At 39.3% G+C, this 22,494-nt stretch overlaps 5 protein-coding genes across 9 annotated transcripts; 4 read left to right on the top strand and 1 right to left on the bottom strand.

The window, feature by feature from the left end:
* The first annotated feature begins 1,204 nt into the window (after positions 1-1,204).
* Positions 1,205-6,875, top strand: LOC126589582 (uridine kinase-like protein 3). Its single transcript, XM_050254914.1, has 15 exons — positions 1,205-1,344; positions 2,331-2,491; positions 2,605-2,696; positions 2,868-2,937; positions 3,323-3,441; positions 3,639-3,735; positions 4,127-4,206; positions 4,608-4,802; positions 4,896-4,979; positions 5,097-5,157; positions 5,257-5,317; positions 5,640-5,733; positions 5,852-5,924; positions 6,090-6,172; positions 6,280-6,875. Exons 2-15 carry the CDS (start codon positions 2,335-2,337, stop codon positions 6,457-6,459), a joined length of 1,446 nt encoding a protein of 481 aa, XP_050110871.1. The 5' UTR covers positions 1,205-1,344; positions 2,331-2,334; the 3' UTR covers positions 6,460-6,875.
* Positions 6,876-7,414: 539 nt separating this feature from the next.
* On the top strand, positions 7,415-10,017 carry LOC126589583 (fructose-bisphosphate aldolase, cytoplasmic isozyme 1-like). Its single transcript, XM_050254915.1, has 4 exons — positions 7,415-7,572; positions 8,175-8,447; positions 8,582-8,991; positions 9,507-10,017. Exons 1-4 carry the CDS (start codon positions 7,545-7,547, stop codon positions 9,867-9,869), a joined length of 1,074 nt encoding a protein of 357 aa, XP_050110872.1. The 5' UTR covers positions 7,415-7,544; the 3' UTR covers positions 9,870-10,017.
* A 1,725-nt stretch (positions 10,018-11,742) lies between these two features.
* On the top strand, positions 11,743-13,531 carry LOC126590943 (sufE-like protein 1, chloroplastic/mitochondrial). The gene has a single exon (XM_050256460.1). The coding sequence runs from the start codon at positions 11,828-11,830 to the stop codon at positions 12,968-12,970; it is 1,143 nt and encodes a 380-aa protein (XP_050112417.1). The 5' UTR covers positions 11,743-11,827; the 3' UTR covers positions 12,971-13,531.
* A 789-nt stretch (positions 13,532-14,320) lies between these two features.
* Positions 14,321-15,644, bottom strand: LOC126590944 (uncharacterized). The gene has a single exon (XM_050256461.1). It carries the CDS (start codon positions 15,400-15,402, stop codon positions 14,446-14,448), a length of 957 nt encoding a protein of 318 aa, XP_050112418.1. The 5' UTR covers positions 15,403-15,644; the 3' UTR covers positions 14,321-14,445.
* A 3,974-nt stretch (positions 15,645-19,618) lies between these two features.
* LOC126588346 (uncharacterized) lies at positions 19,619-22,489 on the top strand. 5 transcript variants are annotated; one of them, XM_050253438.1, is made up of 3 exons: positions 19,619-19,713; positions 19,931-20,669; positions 20,888-22,489. In XM_050253438.1, exon 3 carries the CDS (start codon positions 21,646-21,648, stop codon positions 22,318-22,320), a length of 675 nt encoding a protein of 224 aa, XP_050109395.1. In that variant the 5' UTR covers positions 19,619-19,713; positions 19,931-20,669; positions 20,888-21,645; the 3' UTR covers positions 22,321-22,489. The 5 variants fall into 5 exon arrangements, with proteins under 5 accessions (XP_050109395.1, XP_050109393.1, XP_050109396.1 ...); XM_050253436.1 differs by having other exon boundaries at positions 19,931-20,627; positions 20,846-22,489; XM_050253439.1 differs by lacking the exon at positions 19,931-20,669 and having other exon boundaries at positions 19,666-19,713; positions 20,846-22,489.
* The last annotated feature ends 5 nt before the right edge of the window (positions 22,490-22,494 follow it).

Consider the following 22,494-nt stretch of genomic DNA (forward strand, 5'->3'; position numbering starts at 1 on the left):
TTTCAGGAACCAAAACTCTATCAATCTTTATCTTCAAATGGATAAAGGTGATAAGAACTTCAAGCATATTCTTTTTTCTGTAACACTATGTTTGGATAAAGAAATTTTAAAATGATGGAAATTGAAATGACGAAATTTTATTCTCTAGAATTTATGAATTTTCTTGTTCGGTTAACCTAAAAGAACAACGGAATTGAATATAGAATTTTTTATTTTTAAACTCTCAATCATAGAAATTGGGAAATGACACATATTGACATGAAATTTAAACTTGGGAGTTTGAGGTCTCAAATTCTAAGTTTTTTTTTCCATGCGGAAATTCTAAATTTCTATGTTTATGAATCCAAACAAAGGAATTAGTGCATGTTAATTTATAAATTTTGACTTTTATCCAAATTTCAAGTTTATTTCCCTCGTCCAAACATAGTGTACTTTATTATTCAAAAGCTAACTGATTTTTCCACAATTTACTTTTACCAACTATTGTATTACAGTAGGAAACTCACATAGATTCAAGGAAAATTCCTATTTTTCTTAGGGTTTGTTAGTTGAACACGAAAACGGTTTTTGTAGAGAAGTTTTAGAGAATTAAAACTGAGAGTTTCTCCAAGAAGATTTCCTCACAGAACACATCGCTGCCTTTTTTTATATCGGTTTTAAAAATTTGAAAATGGAAAATATCTTTTGCGTTGACAAAAAAAATCATCATTTCGCGTATCAAGACGTTATTATTGAGAGTATAAATGATTAAAAAAATCCTTGTCAATCTCCACTTTTACCGATTAATATTGCGTTTGATGCTTAACCAAAAAAAAAGAGAGTTATATATCAACGTAAGAGAATTATTTATGTTAAAAATAACGATGGTATTATTCAGATATACACTTTTTTTCTGTCACATACGTTTTATTAATTTTTGATCGTTGATATTCTTCAACTTATTCAACCCGACAGACGACCCGAGAAATATCCTAATTTGCTGTGCACCGTAGAAATCGTGTTGGGAAACACATGCAATAATGTCTCTCACCTCGTAGACATTTTTAAAGGATGTGGGTCCCGCTTCTGATTCAGTGCCACGATGGATCAGGCCGGACAGCTCAATATCGAGGTGGATCCAATCTGTGGACCGTACGAACCCAAAAATATCAGAGAGTAAAATAGCAAAGTCGATGGCACAACCGTAATACCCACCAAACCCAGGACCATTTCCGTAATTTAAGCAACTTTAACTTTAACATCGGTCTGGATCATTCTCTCTCTCTGGAATTTCTTTGAAACTGCTTGCGTTCGTTCGAATATCTTTCTCTCTCTCTCTGTAGAAGTCTCGGCGGAGTTCACCAGGTATCGCATTGGCAGATTCCTCGGTTGATATTTTGCTACTGAATCTAAATTTTTCGAATTTTTATTTGTATTTTTTGGTTAAATTTTGATTGTTTGATGGGGAGGTTTTAATTGGTGGATTAAAGTTTGAATCTTTCGATATGCACATTGGATCTCTGAATTGAAATTTTCGATCAATTGCTGTTTTCGATGCTTTCGGCGGAAGATGATTGCTTCAATTTCATTTTTTGCATGAAAAGCTTTGTGCTTGTGTGTGTTGGAAGTGTGAAATGTGGAAATGCAATGATTAGGGAGTGAATTTTTTGAGCTAGTTTTGTTGCTGCCGTTGTGATTTCGTGCAATCGAATCCGCTTTTTCGATGCCATTGTGGTTGGGAATCTGTTGGTTTCGTGATTATTGTTGTTTTGAAGATGAATGGTGCACGGAACAAAAAAGGAGTGTGTAGTCCGCACGATCGTGGTATTCTCTTATTGTATTCGTATTGTTGTTATTCGTTTTGAGGTTTGATCAGTAATTTTTAGCTTAGTTAATAGCTTTTAAAGTGTTATGATTAGATATGCGCAATATACGACATTGATCCAATATTGTTTGGTTTCATAAGTATCTCATTTGTTTGGTCGTTCTAGCATGTTAAAGTTTAAAACTTTACTTGCATATTAGTAACATCGTCTTAAAATTTACTACTTTTCTTAAAATTTAATATCATCATTTTACAACTTTACTTAATATCGTGATTAATCTAGAATGGATTGCATAGTATAAACGGTTTAATTTGATACCTCGGGGAGCTATAAATTCACTTCAGAGTACTTCACCTATACAAGAAAAATAATAGATCCGCTCTTCTGAAATAACTAACAGCTACCTGTACCTGAATTTAACACAAGCTTGGTTTAATCAATTTAAGTTTTAGTGCCAAAGTAGAGTTGAATGCTGCTTTCTATTTCATGACCTTATAAACCTTTTCCTTACCTCTTTCTATGTAGGTCTATGAACATGGGCTCGAATTCAGTTGTGGATATGATAGAGGCCTCCTCAGGGGTTCATTTTTCTGGATTTCACATGGATGGCTTAGAACAAAGATCCAAGGTGGAGCAACCAACAACATCAGCACATGGAAACATGCATAAACAGCCCTTTGTTATTGGTAAGTATAGATTTACGGTTTGGTTATTTCGTTGTTGTTTCTAAGCAGGCATGGTAGCTACTTTCTTTAATTCTGCTTTCAAATGATCCATCATTTCGTACATATTGTCACAGGTGTTGCTGGTGGGGCAGCTTCTGGTAAGACTACAGTTTGTGATATGATTATACAACAGCTTCATGATCAGCGTGTTGTTCTTGTTAATCAGGTAATATTCCTTGTTCAAGTGTAGAATTTTGTGATCTATTAGGGTAGTTGTTACTTGTTACATATTCTTTGCATGTCTTTTTTATTATTTGGTTCTCCTGTATTTCACGACTGAGAATTTTACCATTTTTCCAAGTTAGTATCTTATATATCATGGATGATATTATTACAGGATTCCTTTTATCATAATCTGACTGAGGAGGAACTTAAACGTGTACATGAATACAACTTTGACCATCCTGGTGAGGGCAATACTGCAACTTCAAATTTAAGGGAATGTAAATGGACAAATATCTATATGAAAATGTCATGATTTTAAAATGAAACATGTGCAATCTATCAAAAAATTCCACGTTGCTACAGTTTGAGACACCAAAAATGGTAACCAGACAGTAGTAATGTCATGCTCTTATTTTCTGAGTAACTCAACAAGTTGGTTCTGTGTAGTTTTTCTTTAGTGCTTTGCACATGGTTGGATTATAGAAATTTAAAATTATTTTGTGACATTTAATTTGTTCAGTTCTTTCCTAATTTTTTCTTCAAAGTACTTTATAATGCGTGCTAGTTGGCTCTGTTTTATGCTGGCTGTGTTTCAAATTTTAATTCATAGTATTTGGGTATCATCAGATGCATTTGACACCGAGAAACTGTTATCTTCAATGGACAAGTTGAAGCATGGGCAAGCAGTAGATATTCCAAACTATGATTTCAAAAGTTACAAAAATAGTGTGTGTCCAGCTAGACGGGTAAGTTTTGAAATCTGCAGTATCTATTAGGCATATTGTCCAACATCTAGTTACCTGTTGTTTTGAGGCCGTATTCTTGCGAAGGGATAGTTTTTGGAATTATATCAAAACACATGTCTACACATTCTCATTTTCATGTATCTTGTGTAATTCTCTGATGGACTGAAATGCTTATCTTACCTTATCATCCTTAACAGGTAAACCCTTCAGATGTCATCATCTTGGAAGGCATTCTTGCTTTCCATGATCCTCGTGTACGAGAGTTGATGAATATGAAGATTTTTGTTGATACAGGTCATTTTTCTTTTTACCTACTTCTTCCTTTCGAACTGATAATTTTTCTTTGCCTTTCGATGATATAGTGCTCTATCAAAGCTTATGTCACCACAAACGACTCTCATAGTCTCACTTTCTGAAAAGTTTCTTTGTTTCAAGTTCTAGTATATTCATCTAATTTATACGATTTGGCTTTCATGTTAAATTTTTTAACTTGATCAGCCGGGGTATGGGGTCTCTGTCATTGCATGGTTTTATTGCTTTTCGTTTAATATCTTCTGATCCTACATTGAAATCAATTGTTCGTAATAGTTTATTTTTTAAGCTACTGTTATAAGTAGAACGGTATATGTCACGTCATATTGTTACTAAATTTAGGCCACTTCACATTGTAAAATTTTCAGTGCAGATGCTGATGTTCGGTTGGCTAGGAGGATAAGGCGTGATACAGTTGAGAAAGGAAGGGATATTGGTCAAGTTCTTGATCAGGTTTGCAACTTTCCATTTTGTTGTTATTAGCTTTATGTTGGTTTTCCGAGCTTATATGTAGAGTTCATTTCATGCTGTGAATTCATAAAATAGTGTATGTGACTATTTTTTCTCAGTGAAAATAATTGTTAGAATTCTCTTCTTGTAGATTGTTAGTGCTCAGTACTTGTAGAAAGGAATTCAAGATAAGTGGTATACTCTTGAATATTTTCTACCCTATTGTACTCAAACCATTCTTTGAACTATTTTACTCACGGTGTTAAGGGTTTCTTCTTTCGTCTCTATTACCTCTTCTTACCTTTGTTCCCCATGATCACGTGATTTAGGCAACCAATTTAATGATTACAGCGTACTTATTTTATGGTGCCTTTTCTCTGATGGTGCTTATCATTTTAATGCAGTACTCAAAGTTTGTTAAGCCGGCTTTTGATGACTTTATTCTTCCAACAAAGAAGTATGCTGATATCATTATTCCTCGCGGCGGAGATAATCACATAGCTGTTGATTTGATTGTACAACATATTCGTACTAAGCTTGGTCAACATGACCTTTGTAAAATATATCCCAATCTATATGTCATACACTCAACCTTTCAGGTGCCCATCCTTTATATTTTCATTCAAGCTTCAATATGTATTTGTATGTTTAATTTTTTTGGCTCACCAATTATTGTTGCTGGTCTCATGCAGATACGGGGTATGCATACTCTCATACGTGATTCTCAAACAACAAAGCATGATTTTGTTTTCTATTCAGACCGGTTGATTCGTTTGGTGGGTATTTGATTCTTTGAGTCAAGGGGATGCTTTGATGGTTTTAAGATCATTAGTGAAATAGGGCCAATTATTATCTGTTTAAACCACTCATCATAAGTGCTTAATCTTGAATAGGTTGTTGAACATGGCCTGGGACATCTACCATTTACCGAAAAGCAGGTGATCACTCCAACTGGTAAGATGATGTTCATTTGTGCATCTTATCATAATACCATTTTCCCATATTTGATTTTGGTCAATCCTTTTCTTCAACGTTCCTTTGGTCTGAATGCAGGGTCTGTGTATATCGGTGTGGATTTTTGTAAGAGGTTGTGCGGTGTGTCTATCATCAGGAGGTACATCCGTTCCTTATAAGGCATTTGGTTTTTCTGGATAGAAAAAATATACTCCTATGTTTCTTTTTAGTTTGGCTTTCTTTACACATGAACAAACGGTTTCGCTCAAATGCATTCTTGTGAAAACAAATGATGATTATAGATAGTTAGAGGCATTAAGTAGATCTGAATCGAAACCCAACTGCGTCTTTATGAACCATATGCTCGTGTAATCATCATGTACAAATGTCGTATCTCCTGTTGAGTTTGATTTTGTGTCAAAAAAAAATAAAATGAATTGCTATACGTTTTCATGGTTTGATTAACATTGTCCTATTACCAGTGGCGAGAGTATGGAGAATGCTTTGCGAGCATGTTGTAAAGGTATCAAGATTGGAAAGATTCTTATTCATAGAGAAGGAGACAATGGTCAGCAGGTTCACACCTCTCTCTCTTCTCACTCCCACCCTTCGTGTTGGTCCCACTGCATGCATTTGCATGTCTGCATTCCTGTTACCCCTGATTGTTTTTCTTATTGCTTTATTGTCTGAACAGCTAATTTATGAAAAACTACCCAACGACATTTCAGAGAGGCATGTATTACTGTTGGATCCTATCCTAGGCACAGGTTCGTTTTTTTTCTGATAATATATCGTTATTGTTTGGACTTTGGACTTGCTGGTTCTTCGTAATCAACTACGATAACATAGAAAAGAAATGACTGTCAAAAAGTGGTTCTTTTTAAAATTGTGTTGAATTATTGGCTATTATACGATTATACCTTTGTCTTTAGGAAACTCGGCTGTTCAAGCTATTTCTCTAATTTTAGAGAAGGGCGTGCCAGAGTCCAACATTATATTTCTCAATCTCATATCTGTAAGTTAACGGCTCTCTAACGTGCTTCAGGTTCCTCTGACTCATAGTTTGATTTTGGACTACCCTCTGACTATTACTCCTAATGATGTTTCATATCAATTGGCCAGGCACCTCAAGGTGTGCACATGGTCTGCAAACGCTTCCCCAGAATAAAGATTGTGACATCTGAGATTGAAACTGGTCTGAACGAAGATTTTCGTGTAGTACCTGGCATGGGTGAGTTTGGGGACCGATATTTTGGAACTGATGATGACGATCAACAAGTGGTAGCGCCTTCATCAGTGTAGTTCCAATGAAAACTGCTAGTTGGTCCAACCCTTTGATCAACTCAGAGTTATTTTCGGCAATGCTGCTGGGTTCTACATTTCAGTGTTGAAAAAATTTTGACTTCATGAAACCGAATTATCATCCTTCAAGTCTTTGGTAATTTTGTTTTCAAACTATTTGGCTTATAGGGAATTTCTTTCGCAAATGATGGTCTTTATAAAGTGACGATGCCGTTGAAAGGGTTGGACCGCTAGTTGTCCTAGTAGGCAGTGAGTGTGTGCCTAGATAGTCAAGTTCCCTTTTGAACTTCACTTTGCATTTGTATGGCTTAAAGGGGAAACGATTTACGGGCAAATGAATGACCCTCCCCATGATATGTATTATGAACCAGGACATTTACCGGCATGATGATAATATCTTTTTTGTTGCTTCGCAATTTTCTTCTCGTCGTTCCTCATTTTTGCATACTCTTGCATACAGCGGGGTATACCCCTCTCAAGATAACTCGTCACGCGATGAGAATTGTGAAGGATGTGAGAGAGGTGTGGTATACACTCGTAACCAAGAATTCCTTGGAAGACATGTACCTAAGGCCAGCTGTTATGAAAGTGACTAGTTGCGAGACATGATGTCGTTTCAACTAATGATTTTGATTGCTTGTCAGCCGTTAATATATGTGAAATTAATCGAGATGCATACATTACCGCTAACAATCGGGTGACTGTCCCTTGCATTCCATTTACTAATAATGAACCGAAAACAGAAAACTGAAATGGATAGGCACACATCATTGTTAGTATAATCCAAAATCTTCCTTTGGTTCTCTCTTCAACTTCTGAGTAGTTAGGATGAGGATCATTAGCCCTTCCACACAAACTTTTGCCTAAGGATGAGTTGCCACTTGGCAAGGAGAGTGATCACTCGTTGCTCTATCCTAGGCTGATAACTTTCCTTGGGCTAACCTTTTGACACGTGTCGGTAAGTGCCATGGTGGATTTCTGATGGCATATTCCGCCGGAGCTTGTCTATATAGATTGTTGGGTGTGTAAGTTTGTTTTTGCACTTTCGTCCAGTGTTATCCGATACCTATCCTAAATCCTCAACCATGTCAGCCTTTGTTGGCAAGTATGCTGGTACTTTCTCTCTCTCTCTCTCTCTCTCTCTCTCTCTCTCTCTCTCTCTCTCTCTAAATATGATTTTCCTAAATACATATGGTATTGTTGGGTAACATATGCATGTTTCCCTCTCATGCAACTATATAGTCATGACGAACTTGTTTACGGCTGCTTTTAAAAAGCACTTTTGGATCGAAATACTTTTCAAGAAACACTTTTTAGAAAAGAAAAGTTACATATGTATACAAGCACATTTTAATAAAAAGTTTGTGAGCATAAGTACTTCTTACGGAATCAGTATCAAATGAGGAGTCTAGTAGACGTAAGTCATGGTAAGCAATGTGTAGGAAACCATTTAGGTCATTGACTGAGGAAAATAAACACTTCTTCAATAAAATGCTTGTGAGCATAAGTACTTCTTACATAACCAGTTGCAAATGAGTTCGTCTTGTGGACGTGAGTCCTGATAAGCACTGCGTTCAAAACAATTTAGGTCATTGACCAAGAAAATTTTCAAAAGAAAAACAATTTCCTTAAAAGAACATTTAGGCATATATTGCAGTCATACTCGTAAAACTAAAAAGTTCGAATGATACTCAAGCACTTTTGATTTTGTGCAGAGGAGCTCATAAAGAATGCCAAGTACATTGCCACCCCAGGCAAGGGCATATTGGCAGCAGATGAGAGCACAGGCACCATTGGCAAGCGCCTATCCAGCATCAACGTCGAGAACATCGAGTCCAACCGCCAAGCTCTCCGAGAACTTCTCTTCACTTCTCCCAACGCCCTCCCTTACCTCTCCGGTGTCATCCTCTTTGAGGAGACCTTGTACCAGAAGAGCTCTGATGGCAAACCCTTCGTCGAAATCCTCCAGGAAAACAATGTCATTCCAGGCATGGTCTACGTTAAATTTCAATAAATAGAAGCAACATAATTTTTTTCGACATATTTTTTTTTTTTACACTTCTCTTCAAATTTCCATATTTTGTTATTTTCATTAACGTCAATATTTACCACTTTGATTCAGGGATCAAGGTCGACAAGGGCACCGTTGAGTTAGCTGGAACAAACGGAGAGACAACAACCCAAGGCTTTGACTCTCTGGGAGCTAGGTGCGCACAGTACTACAAGGCGGGCGCGCGCTTTGCCAAATGGCGTGCGGTGCTCAAGATAGGCCTAACCGAGCCCTCGGAACTGTCCATCCAGCAGAATGCGCAAGGTTTGGCTCGCTATGCGATTATCTGCCAGGAGAACGGACTAGTGCCAATCGTTGAGCCAGAGATTTTGACTGATGGAGATCATGACATTAAGAAATGTGCAGCTGCTACTGAAATGGTTCTTGCAGCAGTTTACAAGGCACTCAATGAACAACATGTTCTTCTTGAAGGCACACTCCTTAAGCCTAACATGGTTACTCCAGGCTCTGATAGCCCAAAGGTGAAATAAAAATTGATTATTGACTCGAAATTCTCTTGAGCTCTCTCTCTCAAAGAAATTATTACGTACAATAGTTGTATATATATACACACGTGTCTGTTGATATATTATGTATAATGTCTCTCGCAAAGAACTTCTTGCATACACTGTTGTATATATGACTAACATGAAGATGTGGAATGTAAGAGTCTACTGTGCGTATAAAATTAACCCAAGTAATTGTATCTTAAGTTTAAAAATTCACCATTGAATGTTATATTAAATATTGTAGGAATCGTGATTTAGATGACTTTGTAATACTATGGCAGCATCGTATACATGTTATATTTATTGGAGTTACGATAAGGGTTGTAACATAAAAGTTCTTTTCTGATAGAGCACATGCATGTTGGTCGCATCATATAAAAGTAGTTTCGTGTAGACGTATTGAGAGAGGAAGGTAATATATAACCGGCACATACAGCATTATCAACATAGTTTTTCTTCAAACTGTAATGGCTTCAATCTTTGCACAGGTTACGCCGGAGGTGATTGCCGAGTGCACGGTGACTGCACTGCGCCGGACAGTCCCAGCAGCTGTGCCGGGGATTGTGTTTCTGTCCGGAGGACAAAGTGAGGAAGAGGCAACACTCAACTTGGATGCAATGAACAGGTTGGATGTGTTGAAGCCATGGACTCTTTCGTTCTCGTTCGGGCGAGCTTTGCAAGCAAGCACACTCAAGACTTGGGGTGGGAAGAAGGAGAATGTTGCGAAAGCTCAGGAGACGTTCTTGACAAGGTGCAAGGCAAACTCAGATGCCACTCTTGGAAAGTTCTCTGGAGGAAGTGCTGGTGGACTGGCTTCTGAGAGCTTGTTTGTTAAGGGATACAAGTACTAGAACTAGTACTAAAGCCCTTAACTGCATGGCCGGTATAAGATCAAGAATAACAAAATATTCAGTGTAATTTTATTTTCTCAACTCTACTTATTGCTCAATACCTTGAAGTTAGTCCAGTCCGATATATATAACTGATCAGTGCAACAAACACACTCCAAGAGAAGTGCCATACAACAACAAAGACATAACGTTACTTGTTTCCTCGTGCTACTGCTACTGACGGCATACAGGTCATAGTTTCGTGGTGCTACAAAAGATCTCATACCACAACCACATTTCCCTCATGCTAATTTTGCCACGTCCATGATCCAAGGATATGACCGGCCCCAATAGCACACTCTGTTGAGAGCATACTAACCCAACATCGGAGAAAATGGACTTTGAATGTGCTTACAAGTAATGAGGCTATTCTTCATATTGTCAAATTGATTTTATAATGGAGCCTCAACTTTTTTCATGGTATTAAAGCAGGTTGTTCTATATGTGAAGTTCAATGGCCACCCGTGCCCCACATCGCCCGATTTGTGTTGTCTACATTCTAAGTTTGAAAATTCATCGTAAGGGTGTGTTATAATTAATTGGGTTACCTCCATATTACTAATTAGATTTATGGTAGAACCCTAACTTTTTTTCACACTCACGGTTGCTGCGGTTATATCCGGAGCTGCAGCAGATTTGGATTGGATGAGTTTGTGAACCGGGAGGATGCCCAGAGAGCAGTCAAGAAACTGGATATCACCAATTATCGAATGAAGATGTTGTCCTCAAGAATATGTGAATGTTTTTCCAGGATCTTGGTCGTCATATAATGTTAGTCTGTTCAAGTGTATGACGTGAAGCTTTGTTGCTTATTTTGTTTATTCAAAGTTGTTTTCCATCAAACCCTTCAAAATTGTTCTGCTTGAATTCGTTTTTGTTTTTTATAATTTAATTGTGCTGGAGTGCATGGTTGAGGTCTTACGTTTACGCTAACTAACACCGTGGCTTCAACTAAATAAACTTGAAACTTTTGAGTTTTGCACATGGTTGAACTTTTCTGCCTCATAGTATTTATTTTCTTAATGTTGAACGAGGTTCCAAGTTTTATGAATAACGTTCACTTAACTAATATAATGTTGTGATTGGACGTAATCTATACAACGAAGATGTTTAGGTTGCACAAACGAAAGATGTTTAGAATTGTGCTTAGGAAAGCTTTTTAAGTTTTGCTAAAAAATTTCCATAGAAAACAGCCGCCTTTCAAATGGTACAAATGATTATATCCTAGTAACAAGATTATTCATGAGATTCCAACTTTCGCTCGTACTCATATTATTTCCTGCACGATTTGATATCTGTCATATTTTTCTACGAAATTAGTCACATAACAAGAAAAGAAAATTCAAGGTTAAATGAGGAGTAAAATTTTGATAACAATCCGTCCATTTAATAGAAAAATCAATTAAGTGGTTTGGACATGCGAATCAAGGATCTACATATGATTTGGTTAGAAGATGCGATTATAAAACGGAGACACAAGATAAAAAGTGCAAAGGAAGATCTAGGAAAACTTGAAAAGAGACTGTAAGAAAATATATAGAGTACTTGAAGCTAACGAAATACTTGATGCAAAACTGAACGTAGCGAGTTTTAAGATTCATATAGCTGACTCCATTTAATGAAATAAAGCTTAATTGTTGTTGTTGTAAATGTCATGTTATCAAACTAGAGACAAATACATATGCAGTATTGTCAACCTGGCCGCTTAACTAAGAATGAACGTCTTGTATAGAGAATTTATATCAAACCATATATACTCGACTTATTTTAATTTTTTGGGTACGATGAGACTCAAGGCCCAGAAAACATAAAAACAACCCAACTCATTAGCAAAAGACAAAACGGGGAGTTTTGAGTCCATCTTCTTCAAATCTCTGAATCTGCCATTGGGTCCCTGTCTTCGCTCTCCTCCTCTAAAAATGTCGTCGTCTTCTTCAATCTCATCGTCGTTTCGATTATTCACCACCAAAATCCCTACCTCAATTCTCAACCCTAAAACCCCAAATCCCCCATCTCTGTCTTTTCCCCAAAGGCACATCACTTTCCAAAGAATCCCCACCATATCCACCTTCTCCCCTCCGCCGCCGTCCGCATCCGCTTCGAGCTCCACTTCCCTGCAGCCCGTCGAGGATCTCCCTCCGAAGCTCCAGGAAATTGTCAAGCTTTTCCAGTCCGTACAGGTTCCGAAGGCCAAGTACGAGCAGCTCCTGTTCTACGGCAAGAATTTGAAGCCGTTGAATGATCGGTTCAAGACGAAGCAGAAAAAAGTGGAGGGATGCGTCTCGCAGGTGTGGGTCAGGGCGTATCTTGATTCGGAGAAGAATGTGTTTTTCGAGGCCGATTCCGACTCGGTCCTCACCAAGGGGCTCGCTGCTTTGCTAGTTAGCGGGTTATCGGGCCGCCCGGTGGATGAGGTTTTGCGGGTTTCTCCCGATTTCGCGGTACTTCTGGGGCTGCAGCAGAGCTTGACGCCGTCGAGGAATAATGGGTTTTTGAATATGTTGAGGTTGATGCAGAGGAAGGCGAAGGAGTTGCTTGTGGAGGAAGAAAATGGAGGGGAGAGTGAGCGTCTCGCAGCGAAAATTGAAGGTAATGTCATAAGTTTGGAGCTTGGAGTGGATTCTGAAGTGGGTGGGGAAAAGAATTCGAATTCGGGTTTGAGAGTTGATGGTGGGATTGAGGGTGAGGATATTGGATTGAGTTCTGGAGAAAATGTTAAGCAATTGGAACTGGTAGCGAGTGAAATGAGCGAAAATGTGGCAGATTCAGGTGACTTGGGAAGCAGAGGGAAGAGAATTCAGGAGAAATTGATGGGAGAGTTAAGTCCTGTGGAATTGGAAGTGGAAGACATCTCTTATCAACATGCCGGGCACGCCGGGGTTAGAGGAAGTGGTGATGGGGAGACGCATTTCAATGTGAGAGTTGTGTCTAAGGAGTTTGAAGGGAAGAGTTTGGTTAAGAGGCATAGGCTTATATATGGTTTGTTGCAAGAAGAATTGCAAAGTGGACTACATGCATTGTCGATTGTGGCGAAAACACCGTCTGAAGTGAGTGGAGGGTGAAGGCACGTCTCCGGGTTTCTCATGTAAAAGAGGTTCATTTTTTGAATTTTTGTTCTTATATATTGCTTCGATGATCGTACAATGAGGCTGTTGGTCTGAATTTTCAGAACTGTTGTACACATAGTGCTCATAAGATTTGTTAGAATGTGAACATATGCTGTCTTGAATCTTTACAATGCATAATTGAATTACATATTGGTGCCAACCAGTGGCGGATCAGGAAATAATATTAGGGGAGTCTTCGTATGCTTGAAGTCATTTGAAAATGTATACTACAAACATGTTCATGTATGCAAGGGGCAGCACCCAAGGTATTAACGGACATTTATCGGGTTTTGGTAGGCCTGAAGTCAGTTAAAGGGCAAGTATGAAACCAACTCTAATCTATATATTGTAGTAGTCTTTGCGATTCTTTCGAACTTTGATTGACTTGGTATATGACAATGGATATGCTTTTAAAGCAAATAATGAAACGTAACGATATAGCACTTAGGGAGATCAATAATTGTAATGGTAACCGTAAATTTGCAGACTAAATCTCTTTGTAAGGCAGTTTAGATATGTATTGTTGTCTGGTAGAAATTCTAGTACAAAGTTTAGAGGTTGTGCTAGTTATCATCTGCTGGCTACGCTCCAGCCACAAGCTGTCCATTACGTAACATGATTGATTGTCTAGTACATAGTCGTATTGAACATCGGACTGTGATCTTGTGGTGTTTCTTTAAACTACAAATCAATCTCTTTATATCTTTTCTGAATATATAAACTGTTGATGGATCTAAAAGTTATAGTGTATTAGGTGATTTCTGATTAGGACACTTTGGACATGGGAACTATCTAGAAAAATAACCCCCACAAACACATACCTGTTGCTGGATTCTCCAACTATTGTCGTGATTCGTTGTCTAGCTAACTTTCTGTAAAAATTTGAACCGAACATTGCTTTTTCATATGAATTCTTTTAATTAAGTAAACATATGAAAGCGGTAGTGCGGTGATGGAGCACCATAACGGAATAATGTGTCAGTGTTAAAACAAGGGAGAAGTTATGTGCAAATCTTTGCAGGATTGAATCTCCATACATCTCTTGTTAGAGTTTTCCACAAGTAGAAGTCTAGTGCTTCCAGTTCCTCAATCAGAGTTCCAATTCAGCAGACCTTTTCTTTTTCCGTTCTGCAGACGAGGCTTTTGTGTTTGTGTTTCCTTTGTTCTTTAGTCCCATATGTTTAGCACTGTATTTGTTCAAGATGATAAATTGTGTCCTTCTGTAGGTTTTATTACTAATGGATTTGTGATACAACCAACCGAATGTCCGAATGCAAAAACAGAAAAGAAAAGGACTTTCATAAGTTTGTAGAAAAGAATGCTCATGTATCATATTTATATAGCTCATATGACCTTTATACATTTAGGTTTCAATGTATACATACTAGGAACATAGGAGGAAGATACCAGGAAAGAATGCTCCTGGATCTTCATCTTTTAGATTTGCAACTTCTTGCAACTAAAACACCCCTCGGCGGACCTGTCATCTGTAATTGGCATCTGCTATGCAACCAGTAGGAAAAATGGATCATACCTAGACTGGCTCTCACTTTAAATGTTCCTCTCATATTGTAGTTAACTTGATTGTTCTGCACCTGCGTTTGAAGTGCCACAGCGTGATTGACAGGAAGGTAAACCAAGCTCGATATCAAGCGAACCGATCCCACCCTTCCTTCTCCAGGTCTTTGTGTGAAGGGTGCAAGAGATTGAGTTGCTATGAGCCTGTCAGAAAAGAAAAGCTCCAAATCCAGATACTCAAATCTTATATCGAGTTTCCGATTAGGGTTGGAGAAATTTGCGAGGAAGGTGAAGTCGCCGTTGAAATATTCCGGTGAGTCGAAGTAGATGGTGTTGAGGCTTGCATTGGGGATGTCAAACGATGGAGTTTTTGGTTTAACAACTAAGAAGAGTATCAAAGTCGCAATTCCAAAGAAAATAAGAACAACACTAAATACGAGACACGCAATTGCACAGCACCATACAAGCGGATTTGTCCGTTGAGGTTGCCGGAGTATTATTTGCTTTGTCGGTTTACTTGAGATAAGGTTTTCTGCATCAGGTGCCGGAGCTTCTCCATTCGCAGCGCGCTTTGATATGATGATTTGGCTGAGGGAGATTGGTGTCGTTGGCCTTTGGGATGGGGGCGGGCGTCTGCTGTGCCGTTGGGGCGGGGGTTGAGGTAGCGGTGAAGGTGGAATTGGGGACGGCGGTGGAGGTGGATGGGCTGACATCTCCGGAAAACAACCAGAAGCAAAACAGCTGAACCGAGTAATGAAGGGGGAAGATGAAGATAATTGTTTGTTTAAATAAATTAGGAAATTGATTAAAGCAAGTAAAGGAAAAGAAGCATTTGATGGAGGGGTAGGAGTGGGACCAAATTGTTTCATTGGTATTTGTAAAAGGGGGTTTGGGTGGAGCTAAAGGTGGGAAACTTGTTGATGTTTGTGGTTTGAATGTTTTTGCTTTTGAAATTGCTGATTTCAATTTGCAAGCACTGTGTGGAAAAGTCCTAAACAGAAGTGGCCTTGTTCTGCAAAGTGCTTTGATTATAAGCACTTTTGTTATTTGATTGGTTAGACCAGTTGAAATTGTGAGTGGTTGGTCTAAGATATCCATAATAACTTGATATTTTCATCGAAATTTCCGTGTTTTTGAACTATCGATATTTTTTTGGACTACCGATATTTTCGATATCATTGGTATTTTAGACCTTGTTAAGTCACTCATGTATCTTACCATGCAATGTATAAAATATTGTACTAATTCATTATATATAAATGATTATGATGTGTTTAAACTTCTTTCATTAATTACTACATATTTTCTACACTCACAATGTTTGTCAGCTCGTTATATAATCAACTTAAATCAGTTATATTTATCATGCAATGCATTTCCTTCCAATTTTTTATGATAAACTAATAGATAATTGACTAAATAAACATCCTGCAAAGTTTCAATAAAAATTTCCAAGTTTTTCTTACAATTTCCGTGTTTTTTATTCAATTTTTATTGATATTAAAATTTCCATCCAAATTTCTGTGTTTTTGAACTACCGATATCATCGATATTTAATACCTTAGATGTAGTGGCTGCTTGCAACTGTATTTAAGAGGGCTAAAAATATTTTTTGACAACTAAAACTGTTTTCCATTGCGTTTAGCATAAACAGTTAAAAGTGCTTTTAAGACTTAATTATTTTACATGTCAAATGATTTTTCATTATGTTCTTGGATTCTTTTTTTATTTTATTTTATTTTTTAACTTTTACGTGTTTCTAATGAAAACAATTATACCATAAGCACTTGTGAGCGTAAGTGTTGGCTACCGAAGCAATCCAAAAACATCAACCAGATCAAGGGGTTTGGAGCTTATGATGTAATAATCTTACCATGCTGCTGGTTTCAGCTTCATACAGACTTGTATGTGTTTTGATTTGTTTAGCCACTAAGGAAGGCCGAAAGTTAGGCCCTCTATAAAGACAGCACAGAAAATATTAGACAAAAAGATTCAAAAGTAAGGAGCATGAACTATTTGTACTTTTGTCTTTTCCTTCTTTTTTAAACATAAACAACAGCAAAATTTCATTTTACTAAGTGGGATCGGTTGGATGAATTCTAGAACATCATTGCGTTTGATTTTACTTCAAGTTTTCGTTAGCTCCAAGTACTCTATATCTTTTATTCTCTTTCCAAGTCTTTATAGGTCTTTTTCTACCCATTTTGCCTAAGCCTCTATCTCATAATAACATTTTCTAACCAGAGCATTTGTAGGTCTTCAGCTCATATGTCCAAATTACCTTAACCTATTTTCTCTCATCATATTTTCAATTGCAGTTACTTCTACTTTACCTCGAATATCATTGTTCTTGATTATGTCATTTCTCGTGTGCTCACACATCCAATGAAGCATTCTCACATTCGCTACACGTATTTTTTGCACGTGTAGACGCTTGACCGTCCAAACATTTAAAACATAATCATGTGATGGGTAGGACACATAATTTTCTTATAAGACAAGCAGATTTATCACTCATTTTTAAACTAATGGCACTCTAAACCGAATATTTTCGGATGACAACAAGCTAAACAAATGCGTTAAAATCACCCACCAAAAATGTACTGTCAAGTACTCAGAACTAGTGCTGCATAAAGATCCTTAAAATTTGCAATTTCCTTCATTCATATACCCCAAAAGCCATGCCAATCATGAATGCTTTAGGTCAGGCTGGCAGCTGGGTGGATTGGTACAGCGGAACTCTACTCCAGTGCGATCTGCTACGGAAGGTATAGGAGATGGGGCCTTTCATGTTGTGAATAAAGAGAGAGTTTTTAATATGTCCGAAATACGGAGTTGTATGTTAGTATTATTATACAAGCGAAAAAAAAGTTTTTATTTTCAAACGTCTCTTCATTTATATAATAAAATATGACGTATATGCATATGTTTCGAATACACGAAAAGTGAATAAGTTATGTAATGACTACAACAACAACAACAACAAAGCCTTTTCCCACTAAGTGGGGTCGGCTATATGAATCCTAGAACGCCATTGCGCTCGGTTTTGTGTCATGTCCTCCGTTAGATCCAAGTACTCTAAGTCTTTTCTTAGAGTCTCTTCCAAAGTTGTCCTAGGTCTTCCTCTACCCCTTCGGCCCTGAACCTCTGTCCCGTAGTCACATCTTCGAACCGGAGCGTCAGTCGGCCTTCTTGCACATGTTCAAAATCACCGGAGCCGATTTTCTCTCATCTTTCCTACAATTTCGGCTACTCCTACTTTACCTCGGATATCCTCATTCCCAATCTTATCCTTTCTCGTGTGCCCACACATCCCACGAAGCATCCTCATCTCCGCTACACCCATTTTGTGTACGTGTTGATGCTTCACCACCCAACATTCTGTGCCATACAACATCGCTAGCCTTATTGCCGTCCTATAAAATTTTCCCTTGAGCTTCAGTGGCCTACGACGGTCACACAACACGCCGGATGCACTATTTCCATCCAGCTCGTATTCTATGGTTGAGATCTCCATCTAATTCTCCGTTCTCTTGCAAGATAGATCCTAGGTAGCGAAAACGATCGCTTTTTGTGATCTTCGCTAGATTGCTCCGGTCATTAGTGTGGATAAGTATATAAATGGATAGAGATAGGAAAACAAACACAAGATGTACGTGGTTCACCCAGATTGGCTACGTCCACGGAATAGAAGAGTTCTCATTAATTGTGAAGGGTTTACACAAGTACATAGGTTCAAGCTCTCATTTAGTGAGTACAAGTGAATGATTTAGTACAAATGACATTAGGAAATATTGTGGGAGAATGATCTCGTAATCACGAAACTTCTAAGTATCGGAGTGTGGTGTCGTCTTGACTTGCCTTATCTGTCTCATAGGTAGATGTGGCATCTTCTCTGGAAGTACTCTTCCTCCATCCAGGGGTGGTATCTTTAACTGGTGGAGATGCACAAGGTAATGTATCAATTTCACTTGAAGCTTACTTGTAGTTTCAGGCTTGGTCAAGCGCGATACAAACCATGTAGTAGGAGTCCCCCAAGTCGCCGAGCTAGGGGGTCTGTTGAAAGAGGTGACAGACAAGGTAAGCAATCAGAGCTCCGACTGATTGTTCACCTTCTCCCCATCTTGCAGCAGCATGAAGGATAAAGAGAAGAAAAATGAGAAGAGATGATATGAGATACTTTTGCTTTTGAAGAAGTAACTTTCCACAGGCTTATTCTTGAACTGAGCTGGAGGGTTTTCTGGTTTTCTCCAGAGTATAAGGCCGACTGAAGAATTTGAGGGTCAAAACAAGTCCATCAAATCTAGAGTACGTTCCACCCTGCTGATATGGGATACTTTTGCTTTTGACAGAGTAATGAATGTATCGGCACGTGTGCTGTTACGCTTGTCTCCACATGCTTCCTTGTATCCTTCGCACTTGCCCTATCTGTTCCTCAAGCAGATGCGGAATCTTCCCTGGAAACATAAGATGTTGAAGATGAGTACTCGAGAGCAATGCCAGGTAAGTAATCAGGTAAGGGTTCCAGGCAGTCAGTTCCTGGCTGGAAGCTTGATTCCAAGTGCTGACTGATTGCTCTCTTTCTCCTTGTCTTGCAGGTAAAAACAAGGCCAAAAGAAAAGACAGGGAAAAAGCATGATATGTGATACTCTTGCTTTTAACCCTGATGATATGAGATATTCTTGCTCTAGTATAGCTTGTTTGCAGAGGTATTATCGGGGGGAAAGAAAGCTGAATATTTCGAAAGGCTTCGTTGGGAGTGCCCTCTCAGATATGATGAAGGGTTGAGCATTTTTGCAGGTCTGCCTGTCCGTTGGGGATGGAGGTCGACATATATAGGAGTCTCCCTAACAACAAGTAGTAATGCTATTCCTTTACCCTGCTTGGTCATAGCACGGTAGTGGGAGCTGCCAGTTTCACATGTTTTAACTCTGTCAGAGCACTTTGAAAAAGTGGTCTGTGGTATCTGGCTCTCGAGATTCGGAGAACGATGCCTCTTCGATTTTTGAGAAAGCAATCATGCTGGGGGTATGACTCTCGAGATTCGGAGAGCAGTGTCTCTTCGATTTTTGAGGAAGTAATCATGTTGGGAGTCTGGCTCTCGAGATTCGGAGGGCGGTGCCTCTTCGATTTTGGAGCAAGCAATCTTGTTGGGAGTGTTGTCTCGAATGTGAGTAAAGGTTGGGCATGTTTGCTAGTCTACCTTGCCACGAAGCACAAAGGTTGACACACATGGACTTTCCAATTATCCAGCAATGGTACTGTTCCTTTACCCTCTCTTCGATTTTGAGAAAGTAGTCATGTTGGGAGTCTAGCTCTCGAGATTCGAAGGACGGTGCCACTTCAATTTTGGAGCAAGCAATCTTATTGGGAGTGTTTTCTCGAATGTGAGTAAAGGTTGGGCATGTTTGCTAGTCTACCTTGCCACGAAGCACAGAGGTTGACACACAGGGACTTTCCAATTATCCAGCAGTGGTACTGTTCCTTTACAGTTGTGGGTAATAATATGGTAGCTAGACCTTCAAAATTTATGTGTTTAAACTTTTGTTAGTGCTGTTTCTTTGCTATTCTTTTACCTTTCTTGGTCAGAGCGATGTAGTGGGAGCTGCAAGCTTCACGTGCTCAACTTTGGCAGAGAACTTTGGCAAAGTTATTTGTGGTACCCATGAGCTATTGTTGCGTGTGGGAAGTGGGTGATTGAACAGTAAGATTCATGTGCTTTCTACTTCACCAGAAGTCTTCGACAGAATGCCCATAATTTCTGCAAAGCTGAGTGTGCGTGTGACAGGTGCTGACAAGGCTAGAAAAGTAGGTGCCTCTTCGATTTCTGAGATCGGCCCTCGTGGTCTCTGAGCAGCCCAGCTTTTGAGAAAGCGAGCGCCTCTTCGATTGATTTGGAGAACGATGCCTCATCGATTTTTGAAAAAGCAATCATGCTGGGGGTCTGGCTCTCGAGATTCGGGGAGCAGTGTCTCTTCGATTTTTGAGAAAGTAATCATGTTGGGAGTCTGGCTCTCGAGATTCGGAGGGCGGTGCCTCTTCGATTTTGGAGCAAGCAATCTTGTTGGGAGTGTTTTCTCGAATGTGAGTAAAGGTTGGGCATGTTTGCTAGTCTACCTTGCCACGAAGCACAGAGGTTGACACACAGGGACTTTCCAATTATCCAGCAATGGTACTGTTCCTTTACCCTCTCTTCGATTTTTAAGAAAGTAGTCATGTTGGGAGTCTGGCTCTCGAGATTCGGAGGACGGTGCCTCTTCGATTTTGGAGCAAGCAATCTTATTGGGGGTGTTTTCTTGAATTTGAGTAAAGGTTGGGCATGTTTGCTAGTCTACCTTGCCACGAAGCACATAGGTTGACACACAGGGACTTTCCAATTATCCAGCAGTGGTACTGTTCCTTTACCCTTGTGGGTAATAATATGGTAGCTAGACCTTCAAAATTTATGGGTCTAAACTTTGTTAGTGCTGTTTCTTTGCTATTCTTTTACCCTTCTTGGTCAGAGCGATGTAGTGGGAGCTGCAAGCTTCACGTGCTTAACTTTGGCAGAGAACTTTGGCAAAGTTATCTGTGGTACCCATGAGCTATTGTTGCGTGTGGGAAGTGGGTGATTGAACAGTAAGATTCATGTGTTTTCTACTTCCCCAGAAGTCTTTGACAGAATGCCCATAATTTCCACAAAACTGAGTGTGCGTGTGACAGGTGCTGACAAGGCTGGAAAATGCTGGAAAAGTAGGTGCCTCTTCGATTTCTGATATCGGCCCTCGTGGTCTCTGGGGAGCCCAGCTTTTGAGAAAGCGAGCGCCTCTTCGATTTTTGAGATCGGCCTTCGTGGTATTTGAGCAGCCCAACTTTTGAGAAAGCAAACGCCTCTTCGATTTCTGAGATCAACCCTCGTGATCTCTAAGCAGCCCAGCTTTTGAGAAAGCAAACGCCTCTTCGATTTCTGAGCAGGCGCCTCTTCGATTTCTGAAGCTTCGTCGAGTGCAGATTTTTATAGGGGCTGGCATTAAGTTCCAAAGCACACTTGAATCTCCACCAGTAGAAGCTTCATTCTTGCACTTCTAAGATCTTGATTTGTCCGACCTCTTCTCTCTTCAACACCTTTGAAAATGTCTGGCCCCTCCGACCGTCGTTTTGACTTGAACCTTGTTGAAGAGGCAGCCCCGCCTTCTCCAGACAACATATGGCGCCCATCCTTCGTCTCCCCTACTGGTCCTCTTACCGTTGGGGATTCCGTGATGAAGAATGATATGACCGCTGCGGTGGTGGCCAGGAACCTTCTCACTCCCAAAGATAACAGACTACTTTCCAAACGGTCTGATGAGTTAGCTGTTAAGGATTCGCTGGCTCTCAGTGTTCAGTGTGCAGGTTCTGTGTCTAATATGGCCCAACGCCTATTTGCTCGAACCCGCCAAGTTGAATCATTGGCGGCTGAAGTGATGAGTCTCAAACAGGAGATTAGAGGGCTCAAGCATGAGAATAAACAGTTGCACCGGCTTGCACATGACTATGCTACAAACATGAAGAGGAAGCTTGACCAGATGAAGGAAACTGATGGTCAGGTTTTACTTGATCATCAGAGATTTGTGGGTTTGTTCCAAAGGCATTTATTGCCTTCGTCTTCTGGGGCTGTACCGCGTAATGAAGCTCCAAATGATCAACCTCTGATGCCTCCTCCTTCTAGGGTTCTGTCCAGTACTGAGGCTCCAAATGATCCCCCTCCGGTGCCTTCTCTTTTTGGGGCTCTACCGACTGCTGAGACTTCTCCTAAGCAACCTTTGTGAAGGCTCCCTCTTGTGTGCTTATTTTGACTCATGTATATGTACATATTTGTAGCTTATCGGGGATATCAATAAATAAGCTTTCCTTCATTTCAACGTATTGTGTTAAATACACCGAAGCCTTCTTCGCTAAGTTCTTTGAATTTTCTTTTGTTAAAGCTTGTATGTTGAAGCTTT

The sequence above is a fragment of the Malus sylvestris genome, chromosome 11 (genome assembly GCF_916048215.2).
Source record: "Malus sylvestris chromosome 11, drMalSylv7.2, whole genome shotgun sequence".
Classification (NCBI taxonomy): domain Eukaryota; kingdom Viridiplantae; phylum Streptophyta; class Magnoliopsida; order Rosales; family Rosaceae; genus Malus; species Malus sylvestris.

What these genes read in the sequence shown, in the direction of transcription:
- LOC126590944 (XM_050256461.1), bottom strand. Translation starts at nt 15,402, where the DNA reads ATGAAACAATTTGGTCCCACTCCTACCCCTCCATCAAATGCTTCTTTT.
- LOC126589583 (XM_050254915.1), top strand. Translation starts at nt 7,545, where the DNA reads ATGTCAGCCTTTGTTGGCAAGTATGCTG. An exon ending in GGAAAACAATGTCATTCCAG is followed by an intron (nt 8,448 to 8,581) that starts GCATGGTCTACG and finishes ACTTTGATTCAG; the next exon opens with GGATCAAGGTCGACAAGGGC. An exon ending in CAGGCTCTGATAGCCCAAAG is followed by an intron (nt 8,992 to 9,506) that starts GTGAAATAAAAA and finishes ATCTTTGCACAG; the next exon opens with GTTACGCCGGAGGTGATTGC.
- LOC126589582 (XM_050254914.1), top strand. Translation starts at nt 2,335, where the DNA reads ATGAACATGGGCTCGAATTCAGTTGTGGATATGATAGAGGCCTCCTCA. An exon ending in TAAACAGCCCTTTGTTATTG is followed by an intron (nt 2,492 to 2,604) that starts GTAAGTATAGAT and finishes ATATTGTCACAG; the next exon opens with GTGTTGCTGGTGGGGCAGCT. An exon ending in ATACAACTTTGACCATCCTG is followed by an intron (nt 2,938 to 3,322) that starts GTGAGGGCAATA and finishes GGGTATCATCAG; the next exon opens with ATGCATTTGACACCGAGAAA.
- LOC126590943 (XM_050256460.1), top strand. Translation starts at nt 11,828, where the DNA reads ATGTCGTCGTCTTCTTCAATCTCATCGTCGTTTCGATTATTCACCACC.
- LOC126588346 (XM_050253438.1), top strand. Translation starts at nt 21,646, where the DNA reads ATGTCTGGCCCCTCCGACCGTCGTTTTGACTTGAACCTTGTTGAAGAG.